The 24,171-nt window shown below is 38.8% G+C and overlaps 1 protein-coding gene across 1 annotated transcript in view; it reads left to right on the top strand.

Annotated features, from left to right (window-relative positions):
* Nucleotides 1-8,735, top strand: part of TTC6 (tetratricopeptide repeat domain 6) — a 173,603-nt gene extending 164,868 nt beyond the window's left edge. The window contains exons 31-32 of the mRNA XM_053595919.1: nt 7,452-7,677; nt 8,433-8,735. Of these exons, the coding sequence (XP_053451894.1) occupies nt 7,452-7,677; nt 8,433-8,569 (363 nt within the window). The 3' untranslated portion in view covers nt 8,570-8,735. The remainder of the gene's footprint in view (nt 1-7,451; nt 7,678-8,432) is intronic.
* Nucleotides 8,736-24,171: the final 15,436 nt, after the last annotated feature.

Here is a 24,171-nt window from a genome sequence, read left to right as displayed (position 1 = left end):
TATTGATGGGCACCTGGGTTGATTCTACATCTTTGCTATTATAAATTATGCTACAGAAAATATTGGAGTGTCTTTTGATAAAATGACTTTTTTTCCTTTGGGTAAATACCCAACAGTGGGTTTGCTGAATTACTGGTAGGTCAACTTTCTGTTTTTTTGGTATCTCCATACAACTTTCCATCTATAGGGGTGGTACTAGTTTGCAGTCCCACCAACTGTGTATAAGTGTTCCATTCTCTACACAGCCACACCACGATCTATTGTTTGGGCACTTTTTGATAAAAGCCAGTTCCACTTTCTTTCTTTCTTTTTTTTTTTTTTTTTGTCTGTTTATTTTTCTTTCTTTTTTTTTTTTTTTGGTTGGGTCGTTTCCTGGCTTTGGTATCAAGCTGATACTTTCCTCATAGAATAAGTTGATGAGAATTCTCTCCTTCTGAATCTTATGTCATAATTTCTGTGGTGTGAGTATTAGACTTTCTTTGTAGGTCTGGTAGAATTTGGCCGTGAACTTGACTTGGCTGTTTGAGATTCACAATCTGCTTGTCTGGAGCAGGTTTCGCTCTTCTTCCTCCTGTGTCCTGTGGTCTCCCTCTGGTGCCTGCTAACAGGCAGGAGCTCAAACTACTGTAGCTTCCCCCATGATGTGCTGCAGGCCAGGAGCTTCCCCTCCCTGGATCCCAGTCTGGGCTGAGAACATGGCCTTCCTGTGGGGCGAGGGGTGTTCCACGTGTATGTTGTGAGTGGGATCCACATTGTACTCTTCTCTCCATTCTGTCCACATTGGCTCCCCCATCTCCTAAGATTAGTTCACAAATCTTCCCTCTGTTCCCCCAAACAATGTGATTGAGACCTGAGGGTATGAGATCTGGCCTGTTGGCCTTTTCCTGGGTCCCTAAAGATCAATCCCTGACCATGCTAGGGAGAAGTGTATTGGACTCAAGTCTCCTGGGGGGTGGGGTGGGTGGTGCTCAGGCAGGTTTGATGTCTGTATAATTCAGGCTGTGCCTTGTTCCGATGGAGAGACTGGGAAAGCAGCAATGGGGAAGGCCAGTGAGCAGGGAGATCATAGTCAAGTGCTCTTTAGTCTGCTGCTGGACCTTTGAGCCCCACTCTTTGTGGAAGCCTCAATATGGCAGCTCATTTGTCTCTTTTGGCAGCAAAAGGGGCAGGGAGAGGAGAGCCTAGATGGAGGAAAGATAGCAGCACTCCTGCTGTCTCTGTCCCTCTCTTAGGGAGGCAGCCTACCTGGATTGTTCAGGCTCAGGGTCACACAGATCCCCTGTGACCACAGAGGTCACAGGACTCCTAGGAGCCAGTGCTGGGAAATGTTTGTGTGGGAATGGGCAAGATGAACACTGAGGGGCTGAAACCCCCTGGGGAAGGACACAGGTCTGTGGTGGGTAGAGAAGCAATATGGTACCTGTGTTCTTGGCTTGGGTCTGTGGTGATGCGAAGCACCCTGCCGGGTTGAGAGCCTGATGCTCTGTCCATAAGAAGCTCCCACTGGCAGCAGCAGCTTTTGGACTCATGAGGGTAGAAAGTCACCCTAGCATCTCAGTAGCCCATCACCTGTCAGAGAGGTGAGCATGGGAGAAATAGACTCTTCCAATTCCCCTTCTCTCTGGACGCCCAGAGTCTTGTGGACTCCCAGTCCGTCTCTGCTGATGTCTTGCTCCGTCTTGTTCTGTTTCACAAGTTCTTTCTGGGAAGTCTTTTGTAAGTTCTGGCATCCTTCCATCAGAATTACACCCAAACTTTGCTTGCTTATTTGTTTTTTCTCCTTCATCTACAGATTTTTCTCCCACTGAGATGCTCTGGCAAATGGTGTATCTGGTCAATCATCCGAACCCCTGTTTACTTCTTTTCTGATTTCCTTTATTGTGATTTCTTTTTTCTCATCTGCAATTGCTTCCTTAACAATTTTTTAGTTCATTTAAAAATATAATTTTTAATCAATTATTATTACACATGTTATGAGGTATGTGTGATATTTTGCTAGCAACATATAATATGTAGTGATCAAATTTGGGTAATTGGAACATTCATCATGCCAACATTTATCATTTCTTTGTGTGGGGAACATTCCAAATCTTCTCTTATAGTTTTTTTTGAAATATGTAATAAATTATTGATAACTGTAGTCACTCTACTATACTGTGCTATCAAACAGCAGAACTTATTCCTTCTGTCTAAGTGTATTTTTGTTTGCATTAACCAACTTCTCTTCCCTATCCCTTCCTTTTCTAGCTTCTGGTAAGCACCATTCTACTCTGCCTCACGGAGATAAGCATTGTTTTTAGTTCCTGCATGTGGAATGGGTGAGGACATGTGAAAGTTGTCTTTCTATGCCTTGCTTCTTATTTAACTTAATCTAATGTCCTCTGGGCATACCCATATTGCTGAAAATGGCAGAATTTTATTCTTTCTTATAGCTGAATAGTATTTCATTGTGGATATATACTACATTTTCTTTACCCATCCATTGTTGATGGACACTTGGGTTGATTCCATATCTTGGCTATTGTGAATAGTGCTATGATAAAGATGGGAGTGCGTATATTTCTTAGATACGCAAGTTTCTTTTCTCTTGGATATTATATACCCAGCAGTGGCTTTGCTGGATCACATGGTATTTCTGTTGTTTTGAGGACCTCAATAAGGTTTTCCATAATGGCTATACGAATTTTCATTCCCACCAACAGTTTACTAAAGAGCCCCTTTCTCTGCATCTTTGGCAGCATCCGTTAGTTTTTATTTTATTTTATTTCTTGATAATAGTTATTTAAATGGGGGGCAAGGTTGTGATCAATTTTGATTTGCATTTCCTTGATGATTAATGATGTTGAACATTTCTTCATATCCCTATAGGCCATTTGTTTGTCTTTAGTGAAATGTTTATTCATATCCGTGGCCTACTTTTTTTTCTTTTTTTGAGACAGAGTCTCACCCTGTTGGCCTCTGTAGAGTGCTTTGGCATCATAGTTCACAGCAATCTCTAACTCTTGGGCTTAAGCCATTCTCCTGTCTCAGCCTCCCAAGTAGCTGGAACTGCAGGTACCCACCACAATGCCCAGTTATTTTTAGAGATGAGGTCTAGCTCTGCCTCAGGATGGTCTCAAACCTGTGAGCTCAGGCAATCCACCTGCCTCAGCTTCCCAGAGTGTTAGGATTACAGGTGTGAGCCACCATGCCTGGCCCCATTGCCCTACCTTTTAGTGGAATTTTGTTTTGTTTGTTTTTGCTGTTGAATTGTTGGAGGTCCTTGTGTATTCTGGTTATTAATCTCCTGTTGGATGAATAATCTGTTAATATTTTTTCTCATTCTGTTGGTTGTCTGTACATTTTGTTAATTATTATTAGTATTATTATTACTGTGCAGAGGCATTTTCCGCTTGATGTGATACCATTTGTCTATTTTTGCTTTTGTTGCCTGTGCATTTGAGGTCTTACCCAAGAATTTTTTGCCCATGCCAATATCCCAAAGTATTTCCCTAATGTTTTCTTTTAGCAGTTTAGTAGTTTCAGGTCTTACGTTTGAGACTTTGATCCATTTTGATTTGATTTTTGTACATGGTGAGAGATGGGGGTCTAGTTCACTTTTCAACATAGCCCGTTTTCCCAGTGTAGTTCATTGAAGATGTTCTTGGTGAATTCTTTCTATGCAGATTGATACTGCTTTGTGTCACTCTATAGTTGTTTTTGGGTCTTGATAGCTTATCTCCTCACTCTAATTAGATGGTCTTCTCTTTAGGAGCAAGAATCATACACTATGCTTCCCCCCCTACATTTCTTTACTCAGAAAGTCCATTCACTCCCATGGCTTATACTACTCGTAAGCCTCCATCTTTCTTCTGAACTCCTAACCCATATTTATCTCCAGTTGCCAGAACTGGTTATTTTGCAGGTGCATTAAAGCCAAAACTGAATTGATCTTTACATCTATCACCCACTCCAGATTTTTTCATAAAAATTCTCTCTCAATTCAAAATGTCACCTTCCATAAAGTCACCTGACTAGAAGAGTCAGAGTCAACCATAACTTTCCCTTCTTACTTCCTTTACCTAGTTGGTGATCTAATCATGTCAATTTTGCTTCTTAATTTTTTTCTTCCATATATGTCCCCTCCTTTCAGTTTCTGCTTGGGGTTAGCCTTTATTCTTTCCCAATGTATGCCATGAGCTTTAAAAGCTTACTGACCCCTGGGATTAGTCTGGTTGACCTCAGAGGTGAAGCTAGAGGCTAGGTCAGAGTTATCTAAGGTATAATTCTGTTGGGCATGAATGAGGTTGTCATTGCTCAAATCTCATTGGCAGCTGGGATGCTAATGTTTCACAGGCTGACAAACCAAGGTCAATTGTCTTAAACTTTATCAAACTCAGATTAGTCCCTGTATGGGTCCTAGAATTGTTTCTTTGCACTGTGAAGTAGTTGATAAGATTAAGGCAAATAAAGTACCCAGGGGGATTTTCTGTTTCCATAGATATTTAAGCATGTGTGAAAGGGAGATCTTTACCTTTTAAATTTACTTGTCTTTAATGACTCTGTGGGTATCAGATACCAAATTATGTGGTTAGATCCAAAGTATAGCTTGAACTTCTTAATTTTTTTTTGAACAATATGGTTCTATTCCTCCCAAATTGCTGACACATTAGCTGAGCAAATCTTTCATATAAAAAGTGTTCCATCCTTTGTCCTGATTTACTGGATGTTTAGGCTTTCTAGTACATGTGGCTTGGGACCATAGTTATAGTTTTGAGAATGGTTATCCAGATAATATCTAGGTCTGTGTGGAGAAAATGTCTTCTATTCCCTACCTTCTTCTCCCTGATCCCATCCCCTGCTTATGACTACACTAGAGCAGGTTCCTGTTAGGAGGAGGGGTCCTTCAGCTGATCACATGATCTCCAAAGGGATAAAACACGCATGTGACTTGGCCACTTGATTTTAAACCATGTTTAGATGAGCTATGTGCATGGATTATGAACTACAGATGACTTTGAAAAAAATTGGATCTATTTTTTAATTAATTACACATACTGAGGGCATTAGACCAAAGGTTAAAAAATCAAGGGCATCCATTGTGTGAGGTGTCTTTAGCCTCTAATTACTTCATAGTTAATATTCCTATACTTGAATAGCTTCATTAAGTTTATAGGTTTTCATTTTCTAAGCAATATAATTTGGAAGCTGTAATAGAAAATCACATTGTACAAAGTGAGGTAAACTCCTAGTGTTTTACTGAGTTCTTTTCTCTTAGCCAAGGTAGACATTTACTCCTACTTGGCTGAAGCTATGATGAGTTGTGGTGTATGATTGTACAGGTTTTATTGATCTTTTACTGGTGAATTAAAATGAAGCCCAAATTACTTTATGAAGAAACGCTTGGTCCTGCTGAGAGTCTTTTTCTGACTTCATTTCTGATGACTGTGAATGCAGCCTTCTTTTCAGGAGTGAATTCTCTTCAAGCTGTTTGTAAATGGATGCCAATTCTGCCCCCATCTCAATAGATCCTTAAATTGCACTTAACTTTGGTATAGACTAGCTGCCATCCAGGAAAGAAATGGATTAAATGATCTTGATTTAAGTGCCTTTCAAAAGTCAGAGGAAGCAAAGTTCATGGAATATTGCCTGAAGGCTATGTTGCTGGTCCACTTACAGACATGGGGAAAAGATGATCTATCAATAATAATTGATTGGGCCAGTTGTTCTCAGTACTTGACCTATTAGCTCACTTCGCACTCATACCAACACTGGAAGTGGAATTCTGTTATCTTTGTTTTTCAGATTAGGAAATTGATGCAAATAGAGCTTTAGTAACTCACTCAAATTAGAGGCAGGGTATGAACCCAGCAATCTGGCCCCATGGTCTGGGCTCCCAGCCACTGTGTGATAAATGGTTCATCTAACCCAAGATGGAAGTGAATAGAGGGCAGATCTTTGAGAAAGATACAGGAAAATAGTTCAGAAAAGGAGAAAGAGAAAAAGATCAGAGAGGTAAAAGAAATGTTAGTGAGACGCACTGTCTTGAGGACAGAAAAGATTTTAATAAGCAAGGAGAGATCACGAGTGTCCATGCCAAAAAAATGTCATAGAAGAAAGAGCTAGAAAATGTTCATAGTTTGAGGACATCAGCAACCTTAGCAAGAGCAGAACTCATGGAATAAGGGCAGGCAGACAGAAGGCAGATTGCGGTGAATGGGGAAAGCCCTGAGTGGCAAGTAATTGGTGAATAATAAACTATATTGTGAAAATGGACTTTCCCTTTAAGGTAGTTTTTAAAGTAGGAGCCAAATTTTCATCCATCAGGGTGTAAGAGAAGAGATTTCAAATTTGCATAGTAGGACATCTAATTAGCATCTCAAACTATTTGTAGTGAAGGGCCAGTTTCTAAAAAGTTTCCAATTTATTATAGATCAATACACATTGCTAAACAAAATAAAAATGAATCTCTGGAAATAGGATTATGTGTTGGGATGTTATAGCCATGTCAAAATGCTATAGAAGTTATTTATTATTTATTTTCAGTTTTGATACTTACCTCTTCTCACAGTTGTAGCAAATGGTTCTTGGACCAGCACCCCAATACCAATCTGTACCCTGCATTTTGAGAGCTCCTTTCAGGTTGATAATGAGTTGTGAATAAGCTAGAGTCTTTGATTAGTCTTCACACTAATTCTTCCTCTCCCTTTCTTATAACTAAGTTTTTATCCCTTTTGGTATGGCTTAGAACCTTATTTTTAAAATTCATTTATCTGTTCAGCTCTTACTCTGTTTTTATAGGCAAAGTGTCACTTTTCTAATTTGCATTTCAACTTTCTTTAAGGCCTTCTCTTCTAATTTGTGTCTTATGTTTTCTTTTTGAAGTTATGAACAGGAATATAGGATTCAAGTGGCAGGCAGTGGGAGAATTTCAACCCAGCAAGGAGGAATATTGTATCACTGACATACAATAGCTGACACATGGTAATAACAAAGATGACCAACATTAGTCCGGTTTTATTAGGGGTTTTTACATTCTTTGTAGACAATGCATCTCTTTATCTGGGATGAAGTGCTTCCACTGACCTTTTGGTATGCCACTGACCTTAATTTTTTTTTGAGACAGAGTCTCACTATATTACCCTTGGTAGAGTGCGATGGCGTCACAGCTCACAGCAACGTCAAACTCTAGAGCTCAAGTGATTTTCTTGCCTCAGCCTCCTGAGTAGCTGGGACTACAGGCGCTTGCCACAATGCCTGGCTATTTTTTGTTGCAGTTGTCATTGTTGGTTAGCTGGCCCGGATTGGGTTCTAACCTGCTGCCTTCAGTGTATGTGGCTGGCACTCTAACCACTGTGCTATGGGCGCCCAGCCGACTGGCCTCAATTTTAAGTTAAATAAATGTGCTTAAAATTTGTGCGTATCTGCCAATGAAAATATATTCAAATTATCATTATCTTCACTTTTTATAGGCCAGTGACTACTTCTCAAAGGCTTTAAAGTTTGATCCAGGAAACAAATATGTTCTCATGAATCGAGCTGCTGCAAATACATTACTGAAGAAATATGAAGAAGCTGAAGAAGATTTTGCATGTGTAATTGAATGCTGTCCCTCTTGGGCAGCAGTATATTTTAACAGAGCGCAATTATACTGCTGTTTAAAGCAATATGAACTAGCTGAGAAAGACCTCAGTAAAGGTATAATTTTGCTAATAATTTTGGTAAAATTACAGTTGTTGATGTGATTGTTTTTAGATTATAAAAGAAAAGCATCAATCACCAGGTCTTTTTGTCTAGATGAACTTACTAATATTTTTAGATAACATGTCCTATTATAATCAATATCGATTCTTTTTCCTTTCTTTCTTTCTTTTTTTTTTTTTTTTTTTGAGGCAGAGTCTCATTATGTCACCCTCAATAGAATGCCCTGGCATCACAGCTCACAGCAACTTCAAACTCTTGGGCTTAAGCGATTCTCTTGCCTCAGCCTCCCAAGTAGCAGGGATTACAGGTGCTCACCACAACACCCAGCTATTTTTTTTCTTGTTTTTGTAGTTGTCATTGTTGTTTTGGCAGGCCCGGGCTATGTTCAAACCCACCAGCTCTGGTGTATGTGGCTGCCGTCCTAGCCGCTGAGCTACAGGCGCCGAGCCCAATATAGATTCTTTTAAGTAATATCTTTACTAAAAGCTTTGGTAAGGTGTAATGCAGAGACTTATTAGGAAGTCACACACAGACAGTGCCAGTCTTTCAAAGAAAAGCATTATACTGTGTTTCCCCAAGACAGCTTTCTTAAAAAGAGTCAATGTTTTTTAATTTGACTAAATAGTTACGTTTGAAGAAAAATGTTTTCAAATGGATATTAAAGTTCCTATGTTATGAAATTTTGTTTTTAATAAAGATGAGATTATTTTTCAGTGCCAGCATAAACATGTAATGTTTTTCCTTTGCAGCCCTGTCTCTGATACCTAATGATGCTGTAGCATACAATTTTAGAGCCAAGGTTCGTGGTAAAATAGGCATGATTGAGGAAGCTGTGGCTGACTATAACCAAGCACTTGATCTTGAAGAATATGCCTCAGTAACATAATTGCATAGACTGCGGATTCTGTAGTAATTTACACAGCTGTTCTTCCTAAAACCAAAATGAATTTGTTGTTTAACAGGTTGCACTATTTTCATTATTGCATTCATTATGCGTAGCCTTCTATGTAACCCTTTAATGCATTTTAACAAAATGTTTCTTGTTATACATTCATTATAGAACTTTTAGATCATTTTCGGAATAATACCTCAATAACTGAATTTCTTCAAATGATGCAGAGTTTAAGTGGGAATGTTTCTTAACACTTAAAATATTTTCTTAAAATTGCATTTCCTTAAATTGACTGGCTAGTATTACTTGAATTTATTTTGAAAGAAGAAATTTGTAAGAATGAATGCATAACGATTAAAAGTGTGTCCTTGTTCTAATTTAAAGTATCTATTTTTCTACCAGAGTTATTCATGTTGCATTTGGGGAAACATGGTACCTGACAGTATTACTGTATTGTTGCTTGATGAGTGCAGCTGGAAGTGTGGTCACAGAGCAGGGGACATCTGACACCGGTGGGGACAGGTGCAGGAAAGAGAATGAACAAGAAGCGTGGGTGGGGTGCCTGGGCAGGCAGGGCAGGTCAGAGGCAGAAGACACAATACTGTACTGTGAGAGCCCCGTGAGAGCCCCAGTCTATATTCTTAGCGTGTTGTAACAGTAAGATTTTACTCCGAGGTTAGTCAATGTCTTAGAATCATTGAAATATCAGGAACCTTCATGGCCACTCACTGTGAGATCCCAGCCAGTGTTCAGAGTCTCTTCCTCTGCTCGGCTTTGCCTGGCTAATTTATTCTCAGGATGGCATTTTGTCCCCTATCTGGGAGGTGGCTTCGATGTTTTATTGTACACTTCCGTGCACTGCCACCTGCTCTTTGGGAATGCCTTTCACATCTGCATGTCCTTGCTTGATGCTGTGCCTTCCTCGCTAGGCTGGAAACTCCATGAGGGCAAGGACTATGTCCACCTGTTCACCAGCGCTTATCACAGTTTCTGGCACATAGCAGGTGCTTCATAAATATTTGATGAATATATTTAAAGAAAAGACAGGTCTGGATCCTCACACAGTATTGCCCAACACAGATATATATTCTATTCATTTCTATGGTAAGTCTCCACAAGCCTGGATTCTCCAGAGGTCCAGCCAGTGGTGACACATGTTTTCAGTGCTTTTCTGCCTAACACTTTAAACTTTGTCCTTAGGGTCTACGCAGCTTTCACTGTGCCTAACTTAAACTCACTGTCTCATTCATACACACACCAGCCTTAAGACCACAAGATAAGATTAACATTAACATTAAAAAATGAACTTCAGAAAAACCAAGATACAATAGATGAGATGAGATCAGTCTGCTGTAAAAGTGACCTCCCCTAAGGATTGGTCAACAAGTAGGGAGCTGGAAACAGAACTCTGTCAAGGGGATAAGGGTGTAATGTCTGAAATAATGATGTATCAGCATCTAATCCAATCATTATAATCTTTGTAATTGACAGTGATACAGCGTGATCAGGTTGTAACCCAATGAAGTATAGTGCCTAAGAGACCATGCAAAAAATTTTTTTTAAACTTTCAGATTATTGTGAGGGAAACAATTAAGTTACAATGTTTGCATTTGTTAGGTAGAATCCCTGTTACGGTTGTGTCCCACACCCAGGAGGTGTGCCATATACTGTTACATGGTGCCCATTAAGTGGGAGCACCCCCATCCCTGTCCCTCATCCTCCCTCATCTTGAAATGAATGGAGTTTTCCTCTTGCATGGGCATGTATTAGATCGTCTACTGACTCCACCATGCAAATTATTAATTATTATCCTTTTTAAAGAAAGGTTATACTCATCACGGGGACATATAGTGTGTGTGTAACTTAGAACAAGGGGAGGATGTTTGTGTGCACGTTCCTAGCTAAACATGTCTGCTAAACAGTGAGCAGCAACATTCTGATCTTTTGACATATTTGTTGGTAAATTCCCATAAAGTAAATGGAAATACCATGGCCATAGCTTTAATTCACTGAAGCAATCAGGTGATTCGATGACTTCTTTTTCTGATGTTATTCTATCCAACAAGTCTTCTTCTAGGGATAATTTGTTTTTCCATATGAACATACAGAAATATATATATGTATAGTAATTAGATTCCATTTTATTGTAAATCATACATACGCAGAGTATATTTTCATAGAAAGTCTTGCACAAGTTTTGTACACCAGCCTTTGACAGTGATTACCTGTGCAGAGAGGGTTTGATAGTAGAAGTTGTTTGGGAGGTTTCAGAGATCTTAAGTTTGACTTTTTTACTTTTGATGCTTCTGTATTTTATAATTGAGAATGTCTTGGTTTTATAGTAAGAAAAATATAAAATTATCCACCATCCCACGTTAAATAGCTTATCTGAAGCAACTTTTTGAAACTATAACAGACCCATATTGAGTTTTTCCTTATGTATCTGAAGTAGCCTCTGAGCCAGAGCTGGCGGGTAGGGACACTTCCAGGGTACCCCTGGGCCAATGGTCCTGCCCACACAGCATCTCAGGTCCATGCTTGCATCACAACCCTCTCTTATAAAACACTTAGCCTTACAAACTGTTTTTCTAAAATACATGGGGTAATGTTCATAGTCACATTTCCAAGGAAAACATAAAATTGGCTGCTACACCTGTGGGTCTGTTGAGGTCTTCGACCTTCCCAGAGCTACAGAAGATCCATGGGCTCTGAAAATATAAAGAACTCTAAAGCCTCTGATTAAAAAAAAATGTAATCATGAAAAATTTTATCTCAGCCTATCTATCAACTTTATGATACAAAATTTAATAGAAAAAGTAATCTCAAGAGACCAGTGGTTTATGTGGATGATACTTATAATTTTATAATCATTTAAAAGTAATAAATCACTAAGTGGAAAAAGCATCATTTACATTCCAAATACAAATGTGCTCCTTTGTCTTACTTCAGTTGGTTAATAGGTTAGATAATTCCATTTATTGTTACTATCTATCTCTTTCTATATATGTATATATTATCACATGACAATTTAAAGTACAATTTTCACTTACATAATTCTAAGATGTAAGGGAAAGCTCCCTAATTGTTTTATATGAAGCATTTCTTTTCTTTCTATACCATTCCCGTAGGAGACTTACATAAGTCTGTTATAAATCAACTTGACTTATACATAAAGAAAAGTAATTAGGAATTTAACTTCATATATATGGCATTCTGACTGCTACATAGAAGTTTTCTTTTTTTTTTCTTTTTAAAGCCTGTTATAAACCACCAAGTGCTGAATTTCTTAGACTGGGAGAGCACATTTAGGTCTGTTTGCTTTATAAGCCAGGAACAAATCTCTCCTTTGAATTTGATGACCAAGATAAAAATTTTAGTATCTAAGTTAAGACATTTCATTATGCAAAAAGAGGTCTTCTTGCCTTAGAAATGATGGAGCAATGGTTTTATTAAAGTCGCAGAGATCTATTCAGAAAATCAGCAAATTCTATAGCAGACCCCTGAGCCTTTGAGCTGTGGGTGTCATTTCCCGTGAATGATGTATGAGTCGTGTCACAGCTCGGCCGAGCCTCGCCCCTGCACAGAATCCATATGAACATACAATTCCTGGGCTGTACTTTAACTATATTCCATCTTCTGTGGTGAGTAGACTGGGTGGAGGAAGAATGTTTGAGAATCGAAAATTCTTGGCAGTCCAGGAAAGAGTTTAATAGACTAGATTTCTTACTGTAGCTTGGTTGTGCAAGTGTGATTTTTGCATAGAAGATTCCTGCAGGCTTTCTGAAACTGGATGTCTTCACAAGAAAGGGAATGAGTGAGTAGCCAAGGGGCACCGATTTCACCTGAGGAGTGTAAGAGAGAGAGTTGGTGTGGGGGTGAGGGATGGGGGGGAGGAGAGACAAATTTAAATTATTTAACTGTGAAATAATTTAAAAATGTTTTTAGTAAAAAAGATACAGCTAAATCATAGAGCAGAACTTTAAAAATTGGCATGAATCTTCAGGTTAAATCACAAGACTTTTCTTTTTGGGGTGGCTGCTTTGGGATGTGTGGCAAACCCACAGACTGGCATTCACTCTCCCTGCTGGGAAGTATGAGATGACAGCGGCCTCTGCCACCACAGCACCCCGGTGCCATGGGTCCCGGAGGATGCCAGGTGGGTCCCACAGCATTCTCACAATGCACTTTAAACCCATTCTGCACGTGAGGAAACTTGAGTCCACAGAGACTAAGTGGCTCAGTGAGCTCCCACATTTAAATGGAGAGCCACAACACAAACCCAAGATACCTGAGAAACACCAATTCAGGAATACTTTGGAATGAAAAATACCAATAAAGCAAGCTAAAAAAGACCAACACCCTCTTCTTCAGTTTTTAAAAAAAATTCTAGAGTAGTGATTGGATGTAGAGTAATTCAATTCTTAAAGTTCTTTCAACAACACATGTGTTTCATTTAATATTTGAGGTGTCAGTGGGTATACTGACTCTCATCTGTGGCACTCTCTCTTTCAGAGATTGAGGCAGGAGGATTGCTTGAGCCCAGGAATTTGAGACCAGCCTGGGCAACATAGGGAGACCTCGTCTCTAAAAATAAAATAAAAAAGTAAAATAAATAAAGTACTTTAAATGTCATCTTCCTGTTTACCTAGGCTCATTCTACGCAGTATGAAATATGGGGGATAATAGAAGCATTTCAGTGCTTTACTGTCAAGATTTTTCTAAATGCTTCAAATGCATCTTCTGTTTAATTACTGCGACCACCCCATGAAGCTATGATGATTAGTAACCTCATTTTATAGATAAAAAATTGAAGCAGAGAGAAGCTGGGTTATTTGCCAAGAGTCATGCTAGCAATTTGAGCCCAGGGTCTCTGTTTTGTTTTTTTTTTAACCAGGATGTTAAACAGCACAGGGAAGAAGCGCACCAGGCCTTTGTCCTATACTAAGGAGCTACAGATAAGTCTCCCTAAAACTCCATCTCTTGGCATCCCAGAAATTGTATGTCTCCTTGAAGACTTTAGGAACTTCACGTTTCATCCCGTGTTTGGAATAACCTAGATGCAGAGTGAGCAATTCAATTTTGCTTCAAAAATGAGGAAGATTAGAGGATAAAACTCAACCTTAAAACCTAGTAATTAGCGTCACAATGCTGGAGCATTAGAGCTGCTACGAAGCCAGAACTTTATTTTCTAGATCCTAAGTCACTCTCAGATTTATCCCAGAAAGTTTATAGGAAAAAGAAAGGAATCGCCAAGGGGAAGTGACTAATGCTGACCCGGAGCTCTAAACAGGACAAGGCTTTAATAGTAATTTCTACCACTGAGCTCTCCTGTGACCCACAAGCAATAAACAACAGTCTTTTAAAACCGGCAATGGCTTACCGTGTTCTTGGGCACTGAATGGGGAGAACTGGATCAATTTCTCTACACTTGTAATGTCAAGAGGGGTCACACTCAGGGACCTCTGTTATAAAAGAAGAATTGTTTGTGGCTATTGAAAAATCCTTGCAGAACTGTCCGTCAAACTTTATGAAATGTGTGTTATTTAGGTATCAGTTTTCTGGATCTAATTTTTTTTCCAGAGAATTCAGAATCAAACCCTTTCCTTACTGGGTAGTTTCATACTGACAAACATCGTGCAGTTTTATTCCATCTTTCTTCCCCTCTCCCACTTGTTTGTATTGATCCTCACACCTTTTTTTTGTCTTCATCTCCTGCTCCTGTGACTATAGCCTAACTCAGTATTTCTCAAAATAGAGTCTGTGGTTCACCTATGTCAGAATAAGCTGGGATGCTTATTAAAAACACAAATGTCAAGCCTTACTTCAATTTTGCTGTATCAGAATCTTTGGGTGGATGAAACCTGGGTTTCAGTAAGTTCCCAAGGATATGCCTATCCGTGCTGAAGCAGAGGAGGTCTGGCCTCGGGGTTTTTGAACTGAATAGAGAAGGACTTGTTGCAACACAGATTTCTAGGCCTCACCCCATAGTTTTCTGATTCCTTTGGGTAAGAAGAACTGAGAACTTGCATTTCTATTGAGTTCCTGGGTGATAGTTAGTAATGCTGCTGTAGGTTCCAGAAACCCCACTTTAAAGTTAAAAACAAAGCAAAATCCCACTCTGGAACTCTAGAGTTTGAGAAGCTTTTCGAAGTCCTGGTAAATGTTTTAATAAAACATAGCCCAGATTGATAAATATTAATTATCTTAGTTGTAAAAATAAAACCATAACCTGTGCGTATAGGTCCTCACACTCCATCTCTGCACGTTCAGCCCAGTGCATCCTTCAGAAGGTGACCCCCCTCCCCCCACCGCCTCAGGGGATCATCCTAGGTTCACAACACTGTACGGCCTCTTTCCTGGGCCCCCACGCCACCTCAGCTTTCCATTTCTTCAAGGACACTGATTTCTACGTGGGTGCGCAGTTATTTGTATTAGGAGAAGATGTTTCACTTTTCCCACCACACTGCAGATTCCTCAAACACAGCGTTTATGCTTTTTTAATTGTTTGCCTGACAGTGTCTAGAGTGGTGCCAGGCATTTTGGTGACGCTCAGGGAATGAATGAATTCTTCAGTGGGTGAAGGATGGATTTAATTCCTTTGAATTAGAGCTATACTGTTAAGGTGTCCTATCTTCCTCTTGGAGGATCTGTCCTCACAGCAGTGACGGTCATTCTCTTCTGTCATTTCACTGAGTTAGTAGGTAGTGCTTGGGAAGAGCCCCTTCCTATACAAACTTAGAGAAATCCAAGGAGCACGCCAGTAAGGTGTTGTAGCCCTTTGCTGGTATCCTAGGAATACTTTTCTCTGTCAGAATAAGCTGGGATGCTTATTTAAAACACAGCCTCTTTTCTTTTCTCTGTCTTCATCAAAGTGCATCTTCTGGCTGAGCAGCGCCCGCCTCCTGGGAGCATATTGGAGACGCAGCATCCTGAGCCCCACCCTGGGCCTCCTGAGTGAGAAACTGCGCTGTGCTACTCAAGACTCCTTTTGACGGAAAAAGAATGCTTAAAACATAGTGACATGTCAGTAGTAGAAGTTTTTGGTGCTTAGAAATTTCTTAAAAAAATTTTTTTTACCCCAAGACACTCTTGTGGTAACTGGGATTCTGCTCGTGGTTTGTAATCATCATCAAAGGTTTGCATTAAATGGGCATCATATTGTGTTAGACGCTATAAAAGAAACATAATTAACCTGAGCTTTACCACAAAACCAGACATCATTTATGTGGGCAAGCACATGTTAAGACATAATTAAACACACGAAGCATATAGATGCGGTGGCAATACGACATGAGAGGATTTGTTCTTGCCATTTTTTATTATTATTCATCCCTCATAATCCATATTTCTTTTGATTTCAGAATCTTCAAACAAGGATATTTTTAGCTATTAGTCCACAAAAATTTGTTATTCAATAGCAACCTGGGCTGGTTATAGAAAGACTGGTATTCCCAAGTATCTTTCCAATCTACTTCAATCTGTAACAAAAAAGAATAAATATCCTTTGATATGGAAAATTCGTTACGCTCTGTGGTACCCGAATAAAGGCATCTTCTCTCTGACGTTCGCGTATAGCGTAACTCATGTATGAATGGGTCAGGCATCAAAGGCGTAATTAACGATCATAAGTGAATTATCAAAAATAGGGAAACGTGTTTACATGCTTTGTGTTAAAATATTTATTCATAATTTAGAGTTCAGAGTATGTCACTATTATACAAATCCAAAAATATTCATTTAAGCTTATTTGAGATTACTGTACTTAGAATATTGATCCTTCCTGCTCCCCGGTGAATGGATTATGCAATATTTAATGTGTGAGGCTTACATGGGATATAAACTTTCCTGTTTAATAAGATCTTGTTCCTTTTACGGCAGTCGTGATTCTCACAAGATGCTCATTAGAAAGGTCAGAGTGGCTGTGTTGAAAGTGTGTTAGTGTTGGGATGAGTGTCTCTGCAAGATGATGGAATGAGCTTGGGAACTTCATGTGTCTTGTTCATTGCTGTGTTCTTTTTCATTTCTCTGGGAGGTTTTACGTGACATAATTTAACCAAAGAAGAGAAGGATCATTAAAAAGCTATTTCGGATATGGATGATATTACTGGCTGCAAACATTCTGCTCCGATAGGCCCAGGAGCCTTAGAACAAGAGAATGTAGCAGTTAATTATAAGAATATTTTTTTTTCCATTTTACATAACATTATAGATTTGGATGAATTATTTCTTTACCGTTGAAGATTTTTAAATGGTCTACTTACTAGACATCATTGTTCAAGTTCCGACACAAAATAATTTATTATTCATAATAATTTTGTTTCACTGCTGTTGTCTTTACTTGAGACTGTGGAATTGAAAAACAACCAATGCATGCTACCGTTCCGAATATGATAAAATGACCCTGTTTGTTATGAGCAGAAACAAAAAACAACACCCTTCTCCTCTTAATGGGAGTAGAGAAACCTCTTTGATGTGCACTTTCTTAATTTACAAGAAGATTAGCGCTGTAAACAACTGAGTCTCTCCTAAGATTTATTTCTGCTTGGGAATTTCACTTTCTTTCTCTTCTTACTTTTCTCAACATAAAAAACAAAAATTCCTATGACAGTAATGGAGGTCCCTTCTCCTGGTAGGCTCTCAATGCATACTTGTTTAATATTTGGGGGAAAACTTGATCCCTCAAAAAAGAAGTTAGTTTTACAGTGTGGACATGGATTTCAGTAATTCACAACAAAAGGTCCATGCTAACAGTCAGGATATGGAAGGTAGTTATGTATGTTTTACATCAGTAATAATCAGCCAACATGCCTTTCAGCCTTGCATTTTAATACACTAATGTGCTTTCATGTTCAGAATTATGAACTTCTACATAAATGCATATAAGTTTCTTGATCTCACTCTTTGTCAGTTTTCTGAATCAAAGTAAAATAAGGTTGTTTCCAGAGATGAAATATTTCAAAAGACTAGGGCACATTTTTTTTTTTTTTCTAAAGTGCGTATCTGGATTTAGGTTTAGAATTGCATGTCTGGAAAAACTATTCATAATCTGCTTTTCTCCCCTTTCCTTTATTTTTGCACGTATTTATTTTGGCCAGCTGGTGAGACGGATCTTTTTCAGGGGCTCAGCCTTCTAGTCTAAGTGTGGTTCTCCAAAACCAATCTTTGGATTAAATTCCTGTCTTACTCGCTCCGGTGTCTGAACAGTATTGATGTCAGGGGGGCATGGTGGCCCAGTTGTCTGTCCCAAATGGCTGGTGGCTTGCCAAGTAAAGAGCTTAGCCAGGCGGCCAAACACTATAGCACCTCACCCGGGGAAGGAGTTCAGGGTGGAATCCTCGGGCACTCTGTCTCACCTCGAATCTCCCATGTCAGTTGTCTAATATGAAAGTAGACACAGAGGTCTCCTGATAAAATAAATGGTTCCTCACACTCTCCGAGCTCGGTTTTCACCCTGTTTGGTCAGTACATCTGCTGGACTCACACACAGATTGCTCTGAGGAAGCTAGGGCTGGAAAAGTTACCCTCACTCTGGAAATATTCTATAGCTTTGATTCTGGGGGAAAACTGTATAATTTGGTTCCATTCTATGTGGAATTTATGCTAATGGGGTTTTAAGATTTTGAATAAATTTTGGGCTCCTAAGCATCACAGTTAGCCTGAGAAATGACCTTCCTTCTAGAGGTGCTGGAATTCCAGACCTAGACAGCCCCTAAAAAAAAAAAGACCAGGTGGGACGTGTTGACAAAGAACCAGTTTCCCCTTGGGGTCAGGCGGGCTGAACAAGGGGATGTTCTCTTCTCTGTCAGCTATAAGGCTGGCACATGGACCACAGGATGTTTAAAGGGGTCTATTCCTCATCTTCCCACAGCCTTGAATGTGGGAGAGGATCTCAACTGATGTGGTCATAAAATAGAGACAGCTACAGTCGAGACCCCGGAGCTCCTCTCTTTCCTTTCTCCCCTGTGGTCACCTACGGACCAAATGAGCACTTCTAGCTTTCAGCTTTACTTGAGCTGACACTTCATGGTGTGTTAGAAGGGCAACAGGTGTGGGTGTCATAACTAGATTTCCTAGTGCCATCTCTACCAGCTGCATGACCTCGGTTAACTGCTCGGAGCTATTTTTCACTTACCGGACAGGCCTTCCAGTCCCTTCTGTCCTCACTAACTATGGATTTGCTGGAATAATATTACCTGTTCAGCCAACCTGACTGGGTTGTTGTAGAAATTAAAGGGGATCATATTTATAAAACTACTCTGTAAGCCCTCGACAAAAGATTAAGCAATGTGATACTATTAATTCCCTCTGAAGAATCAAAATAGCTTGCAATTCACTTTTAATCTTCAAAACTCTGTGTATATCTTTTGTGTTCAGATCTTTAATGATGCATACCATGATGCAAGACAAATGAACAGACTAATCTCTCTCACTGGATGTTACTCCAAGTGTCATTCTGAAGCAGTGGCTGGAGGGAGGAACTTTTTTTTTTTTTTCTTTTTAACGGAGATAAAATTAATCCTAGGTACACAGGGTTCTGGACTTTTTTTCCCCATTCCTTTCAAAGTTCTGAGAAGCAGTTTACTGTTTCACACTAGCGATTGCTTAAATACTACTGGGGATGCAACAGCTCTGGGGAGGAATGTGCTATAGTCCGGAACAGCCCACGGCCAGGACGGAGTAAGACGGTGACTGTAGGGAGACACACTCAGAGCCCAAAGGAAAATAACGGTGCCTTTTGTACCTGGCTGTCACTACTGAGGCATGGCAGTGTTCATTATGTCCTCTATGCTGCTGTGGCAGCGAAGAAATAGTTTCCATTGTTTCAATTCATAAAGCGACACAGAAATAAAACTGTCCCCAAGATTTTATATGCCTCTATTTATGTAAACTATAGTGGGTTGCAGCTAAGAGTCAAAGAGAAACAGACAAGGCTGCTCTTTAAGGCACTGAATTGTTTTCTAATTCTGCATGATGATTACTTAAGCTACACCATTTGCTCCTTGAGGGCAAAAACTATGCCTTAGGCTCTTTTCATATTCCCTCCCTTCTCCTCCCAGCCTTGGACCCAGTCGTCAGCCCGTCATAGAGGCTTGGTGACTACTGCTGGCTGATGAAGAGGTGAATGCTCAGACAGAAAGTGAGAGGTACTGGGGTCGGGGCCCCAATTCTTAATCCTGTTCCAGTGTCCTTGGGTTTGGAGCCTGTAGTTAAGGCTGAGGGGTCAGCGCTTCCCTTACCACTGCCGGGGAAACTCACCGAGGTGCCTCACAGTGGAGCAGAGGGCCTGGGCGTGGGGGTCCCATTTGCCCACCCTTTGCCTGTGGCTCCATGTGATGAATTCTAGATCATTTCACAATCACCAGCCTGTTAGGCGTGTTATGGAAAAGTGACTTTAAAAAAAAATAGGGCTACAGGAGAGTGGGGCAGATCAAATGAAGGGGACCAGCGGTGTTCATAATGGTGCTTGAAATTTAATTTCAGGGCTGACCTTTCATTTGACATTTTCGATAATGCTATGGATGTGCTCAGCTATTTGTTCTTAACATATTTTCCATCTTTTGGGGGCACTAATCTACTTAAATTCAAAGTCAATAAAAGAATAAAGTAAATTTTTGGCTATAAAAATCACCCTTTTGGAAAAAAAGTATTCACAATAGCAACAAAATATGCAATGTATGGGAGTTAAACGTTTAAGATTATGAAAAAGTGAAAAATTTTATGAACAGGCAGAAAGATATTGGACAGAAAACTCATGTTTTGAGATGGGAAGATTTTACAATATATGGATGCTAATTATGCCAAATTAATATGTGAACTTGAAAATTCTGTTAAAAATATCAATGTGTTATCTTTTTTAGAACGTGACAACAGAATTCTAAAGTCTATCCAGAATGGTGTTTTTCAACCGTTTTTTTAATCTCATGGCACACTTGAACCTGTCAAACTTTAGCGGCACACTTAAATTGTGTTGATTAAAAAAAAGTAAAAATAAATCATATGTTTACCATCTTTGAACTTCTTTTGATAATACCTAGTGATCTTTAAAAATTTTTGAAGCACGCCTAAGAGCCTCTTGCCCCATACCTGTTGAAAATCACTGGTCTAGAGGAATAAATTGATTAGATGGAAAAAGCTTGAAGATGCTAAAAGCTGACAAGCCTGTGGAATGCTGCAAACCGTGCTCATAGGAAGGTAAATGTATAACTGACGACTCCGGGGAAAGCAAACTGGATAATGCTTAGAATAAAGCTGAAGAAGTATAAATCTTACAACTCAGAATTTGTCTTGTAAGTGTATCTCCTCGAAGAATTTTCCATGTGTATGTATATGGAGACAGGAACAAGAGGTTCATAAAAAATCTCATTTATCTGAGAATGGGTAAATAATTTAAATAATACATTCCATTCATGCAATGGAATATTATGAAGCAATGAAAAGCATGGACCTAGAGCTACATATGTAAATGCACAAATTCCACAAGCATAATGTGGAATAACCGTGGTGAAATAGGAAGCACGTGAATAGTTATACTATGGTATTTATGGAACGTTTTAAAAATGCTAAATTATACCCTGACTACATATGCGTTTCAGAACATATGTAGTCAGGGTACAGGTAAACTCAAGAGAACAATAAATAAGCACAGTGATGGGGCAGTGGCCAACTCTTTCCTCAGGGGAGTAATTGGGGAAGGGCACCTGTAAAGTCATCAACTAGATTGCTCATGCTAAGAGGCCTCAGTCTGCGTGGTAGGTAGACAAGGGCTTATTTTGTCATTCTACACGCCTTTTTATACAGTTGAAAGTTTGCATAATATGTTGAAAAATGTTCAAGGGATGACTCTGTGAAACAGCATGATTTCTTTTTGAATGGAGCAAAACAAACCAGTTATGAGGACCTCACCAGACCATACCAGAGAGCAAAGGGCATTATAAAGCTACAGTAAAGGGCATACTATTGGCTGAGGAATGGAATACTGATTAAAAGAAGACAATAAAAAATCCTCAATCTGATCCATTTCTTCTATAAAAATTTGGTATGCAGTTAAATGGGAGCAATAGTGAAAAGGGATGGATTTTTGCTAAGCAGTGTTGGTACAACTAGATAGCTATTTGGAAAACACAGAGGGAAAACCCACTGCTTAGCTACCAAAATAAATTCCAAATGTATTAAAGAAATTTAAAGGCCAAACGCATAAGAATAGTATACAAAATTTTGAGACTATTTATACAGTCTTGAGGGTGCTGGGTTTTTAAAACTTGACACAAAATCCAGAAATAAAAAAAGAGAAAGGTAGATAGATTTGACCATGTGAAAATTTAAACTTCTTTGTATCAAAATATTACAAAAATAGTGAAATAAAACAGATTTAAATTTTTTTTATTTTTATTTTTTTTTATTGTTGGGGATTCATTGAGGGTACAATAAGCCAGGTTACACTGATTGCAATTGTTAGGTAAAGTCCCTCTTGCAATCATGTCTTGCCCCCATAAACAGATATAAAATTTTTAACAATGTGTATAAAAGTTGTTAAAAATAAAAAAACCCAAATATAGGAATTTTATAAGCAAAGGATATAACCTAAAAAAGGAAGAAATCACGTGACTAATGTGTATTACAAGATTTTTTGTATCAGTAATTAAATACAAATGAAACCATAACTTTCACCTAGAAAGTTAGAAATAAGAAAATAATAGAATAAGAAAATAAGAAAATAATAGAATATAATAATGTGCAATGTTTGAGGAAATGACCACTTACATTCATTGCAGAAGGGGGATGTTAAGTTGGTCTTGGAGTTTTGGAAGCTTTGTTGATCAAAATATACCTACTCTCTGACCTACAAGTCAGACTTCTATATGTTTGTCCTAAAGAAATGATTACAAATAGCTAAATATCAGCATGGTTATCAAAGTTTAGCTTTTAAAATTGAAAACTCAGAAGATTCAATCCAAATATACAAAAGCATACATGAATTATAGTATTTTTATTCAATAAAATGTTATTTCTTTATTAAAAAGTATGTTATCTTTGAATGATAGAATTAAGGTGTTTTCCATCATTTTGCTTATATATGTTTCTCAAATATTTTGCCAAAATAAAGATAGATTTTCTACATTTTAAAAAAGGCAAGAACAGTTTTTAAGTCCTTTTTATTTGTAAATCATAAAGCAGTTCTAAAATTAAAAGCAAATATTCATGAATTGTACTAGGAGCCATGGAGGCATTTTTCCATAAGGAGAACTTAGTATGTTTCAGTACAGGTTGGCTGGATATCCTGAAGTGATGATGACATTTCCCATCCTTAAAATGTAGAATATTGAGTTTGTTGTCTATTTAACACCTCAAAATAAAGCTCACAGTGTCTATGTGCTGTTATTATTATTTTTACATAATTAGCACAATTCATCATATAGAAAGAGATGTCTTCACTAATTTTCAGGAAGGAGGCTATGTATTAATGACTTTGTAAGTTGAGTAAATTAAAAATATATGCCTGGGGTCATAGGCTATAAAAGACGCCTCACGTTCCATCTGAGGTGAGGAGAGATTGTGGGGCTTCCCTTAGGACGCACTCCTGGACGCATGTGCCCTGCACCCCCTCCAGCAAGCAGACCTCCCTCATTAAGATCCATGGAGTCTGTTATTTACAGGCGTCTTTTCATTCTCTAAGTGCACAACCAAGTTGGTAGTTATGGTCTGTAGGAAGAAGTGCGTTTGGGATTAAAAACTGAATGATCTTGCTTGTTCATACTACTGAATATTACTGTTCATAAGATTTCTAGAAAGTTTAATGGTGAACTTGGCTCTGTGGACAAGTTTTCTTAGCTATTAAACACAGATGAACCTTCATGATGTAACCATTTCATCAAGTCACTCTTCTGCTAAGGAATCTTTAATGGCTTTCATTACTTTATTACCCGAAAATCAGACTTCTCTTGCTGACGACTTTGACCCTTTATTTCTAATTATCCCACTTGCGTGAACACATTTCCCACTATTTCTTATACTCCGTTGCTCTGTCCAGTGAAGCCATCTCCTTTCTTTTTTTTTTTTTTTTGTGGTTTTTGGCCGGGGCTAGGTTTGAACCCGCCACCTCCGGCATATGGGACCGGCACCCTACTCCTTGAGCCACAGGTGCTGCCCGCCATCTCCTTTCTTAAAAAAGTAAAGTCTATCCAATCTTTGCCTCCCAATCCCATTACTCATACTGTGTCTCCTGGAGAATACCTTCTGCATCGCCTGTTCATGCACTAATTTGGAGATCATCCTTCTTCCCCAGCTAAACCAATGCAGACTTTATTTATGACTATGTGATGAAACCTATTTCTAACCTGTATAATACGCTCTATGTACTTATTACTGATAATTAGGGTAAGCTTTTAAGTGGTAAGACCTATGTTTAATTTGTTTGTATTTTGCAGAGCACTTAACCCATTCATTGAATGCCTGACCATGACCGTAGCCACTGAATATTTGAGTTCATCTGCTTCTAATTTCGTTTCTTGGGCCATACCAGTCTGAGGTAACAGCTGGTGGTCTTGCCACCAGCATAGCAGATATTTTTTACTTTTGCCTTTTTTCATAGCCATGGG

Source organism: Nycticebus coucang, chromosome 6 (assembly GCF_027406575.1).
Source record: "Nycticebus coucang isolate mNycCou1 chromosome 6, mNycCou1.pri, whole genome shotgun sequence".
NCBI lineage: Eukaryota > Metazoa > Chordata > Mammalia > Primates > Lorisidae > Nycticebus > Nycticebus coucang.
Note: the sequence above shows the minus strand (reverse complement) of the source record. Positions and strands in the feature narration are given on the sequence as shown.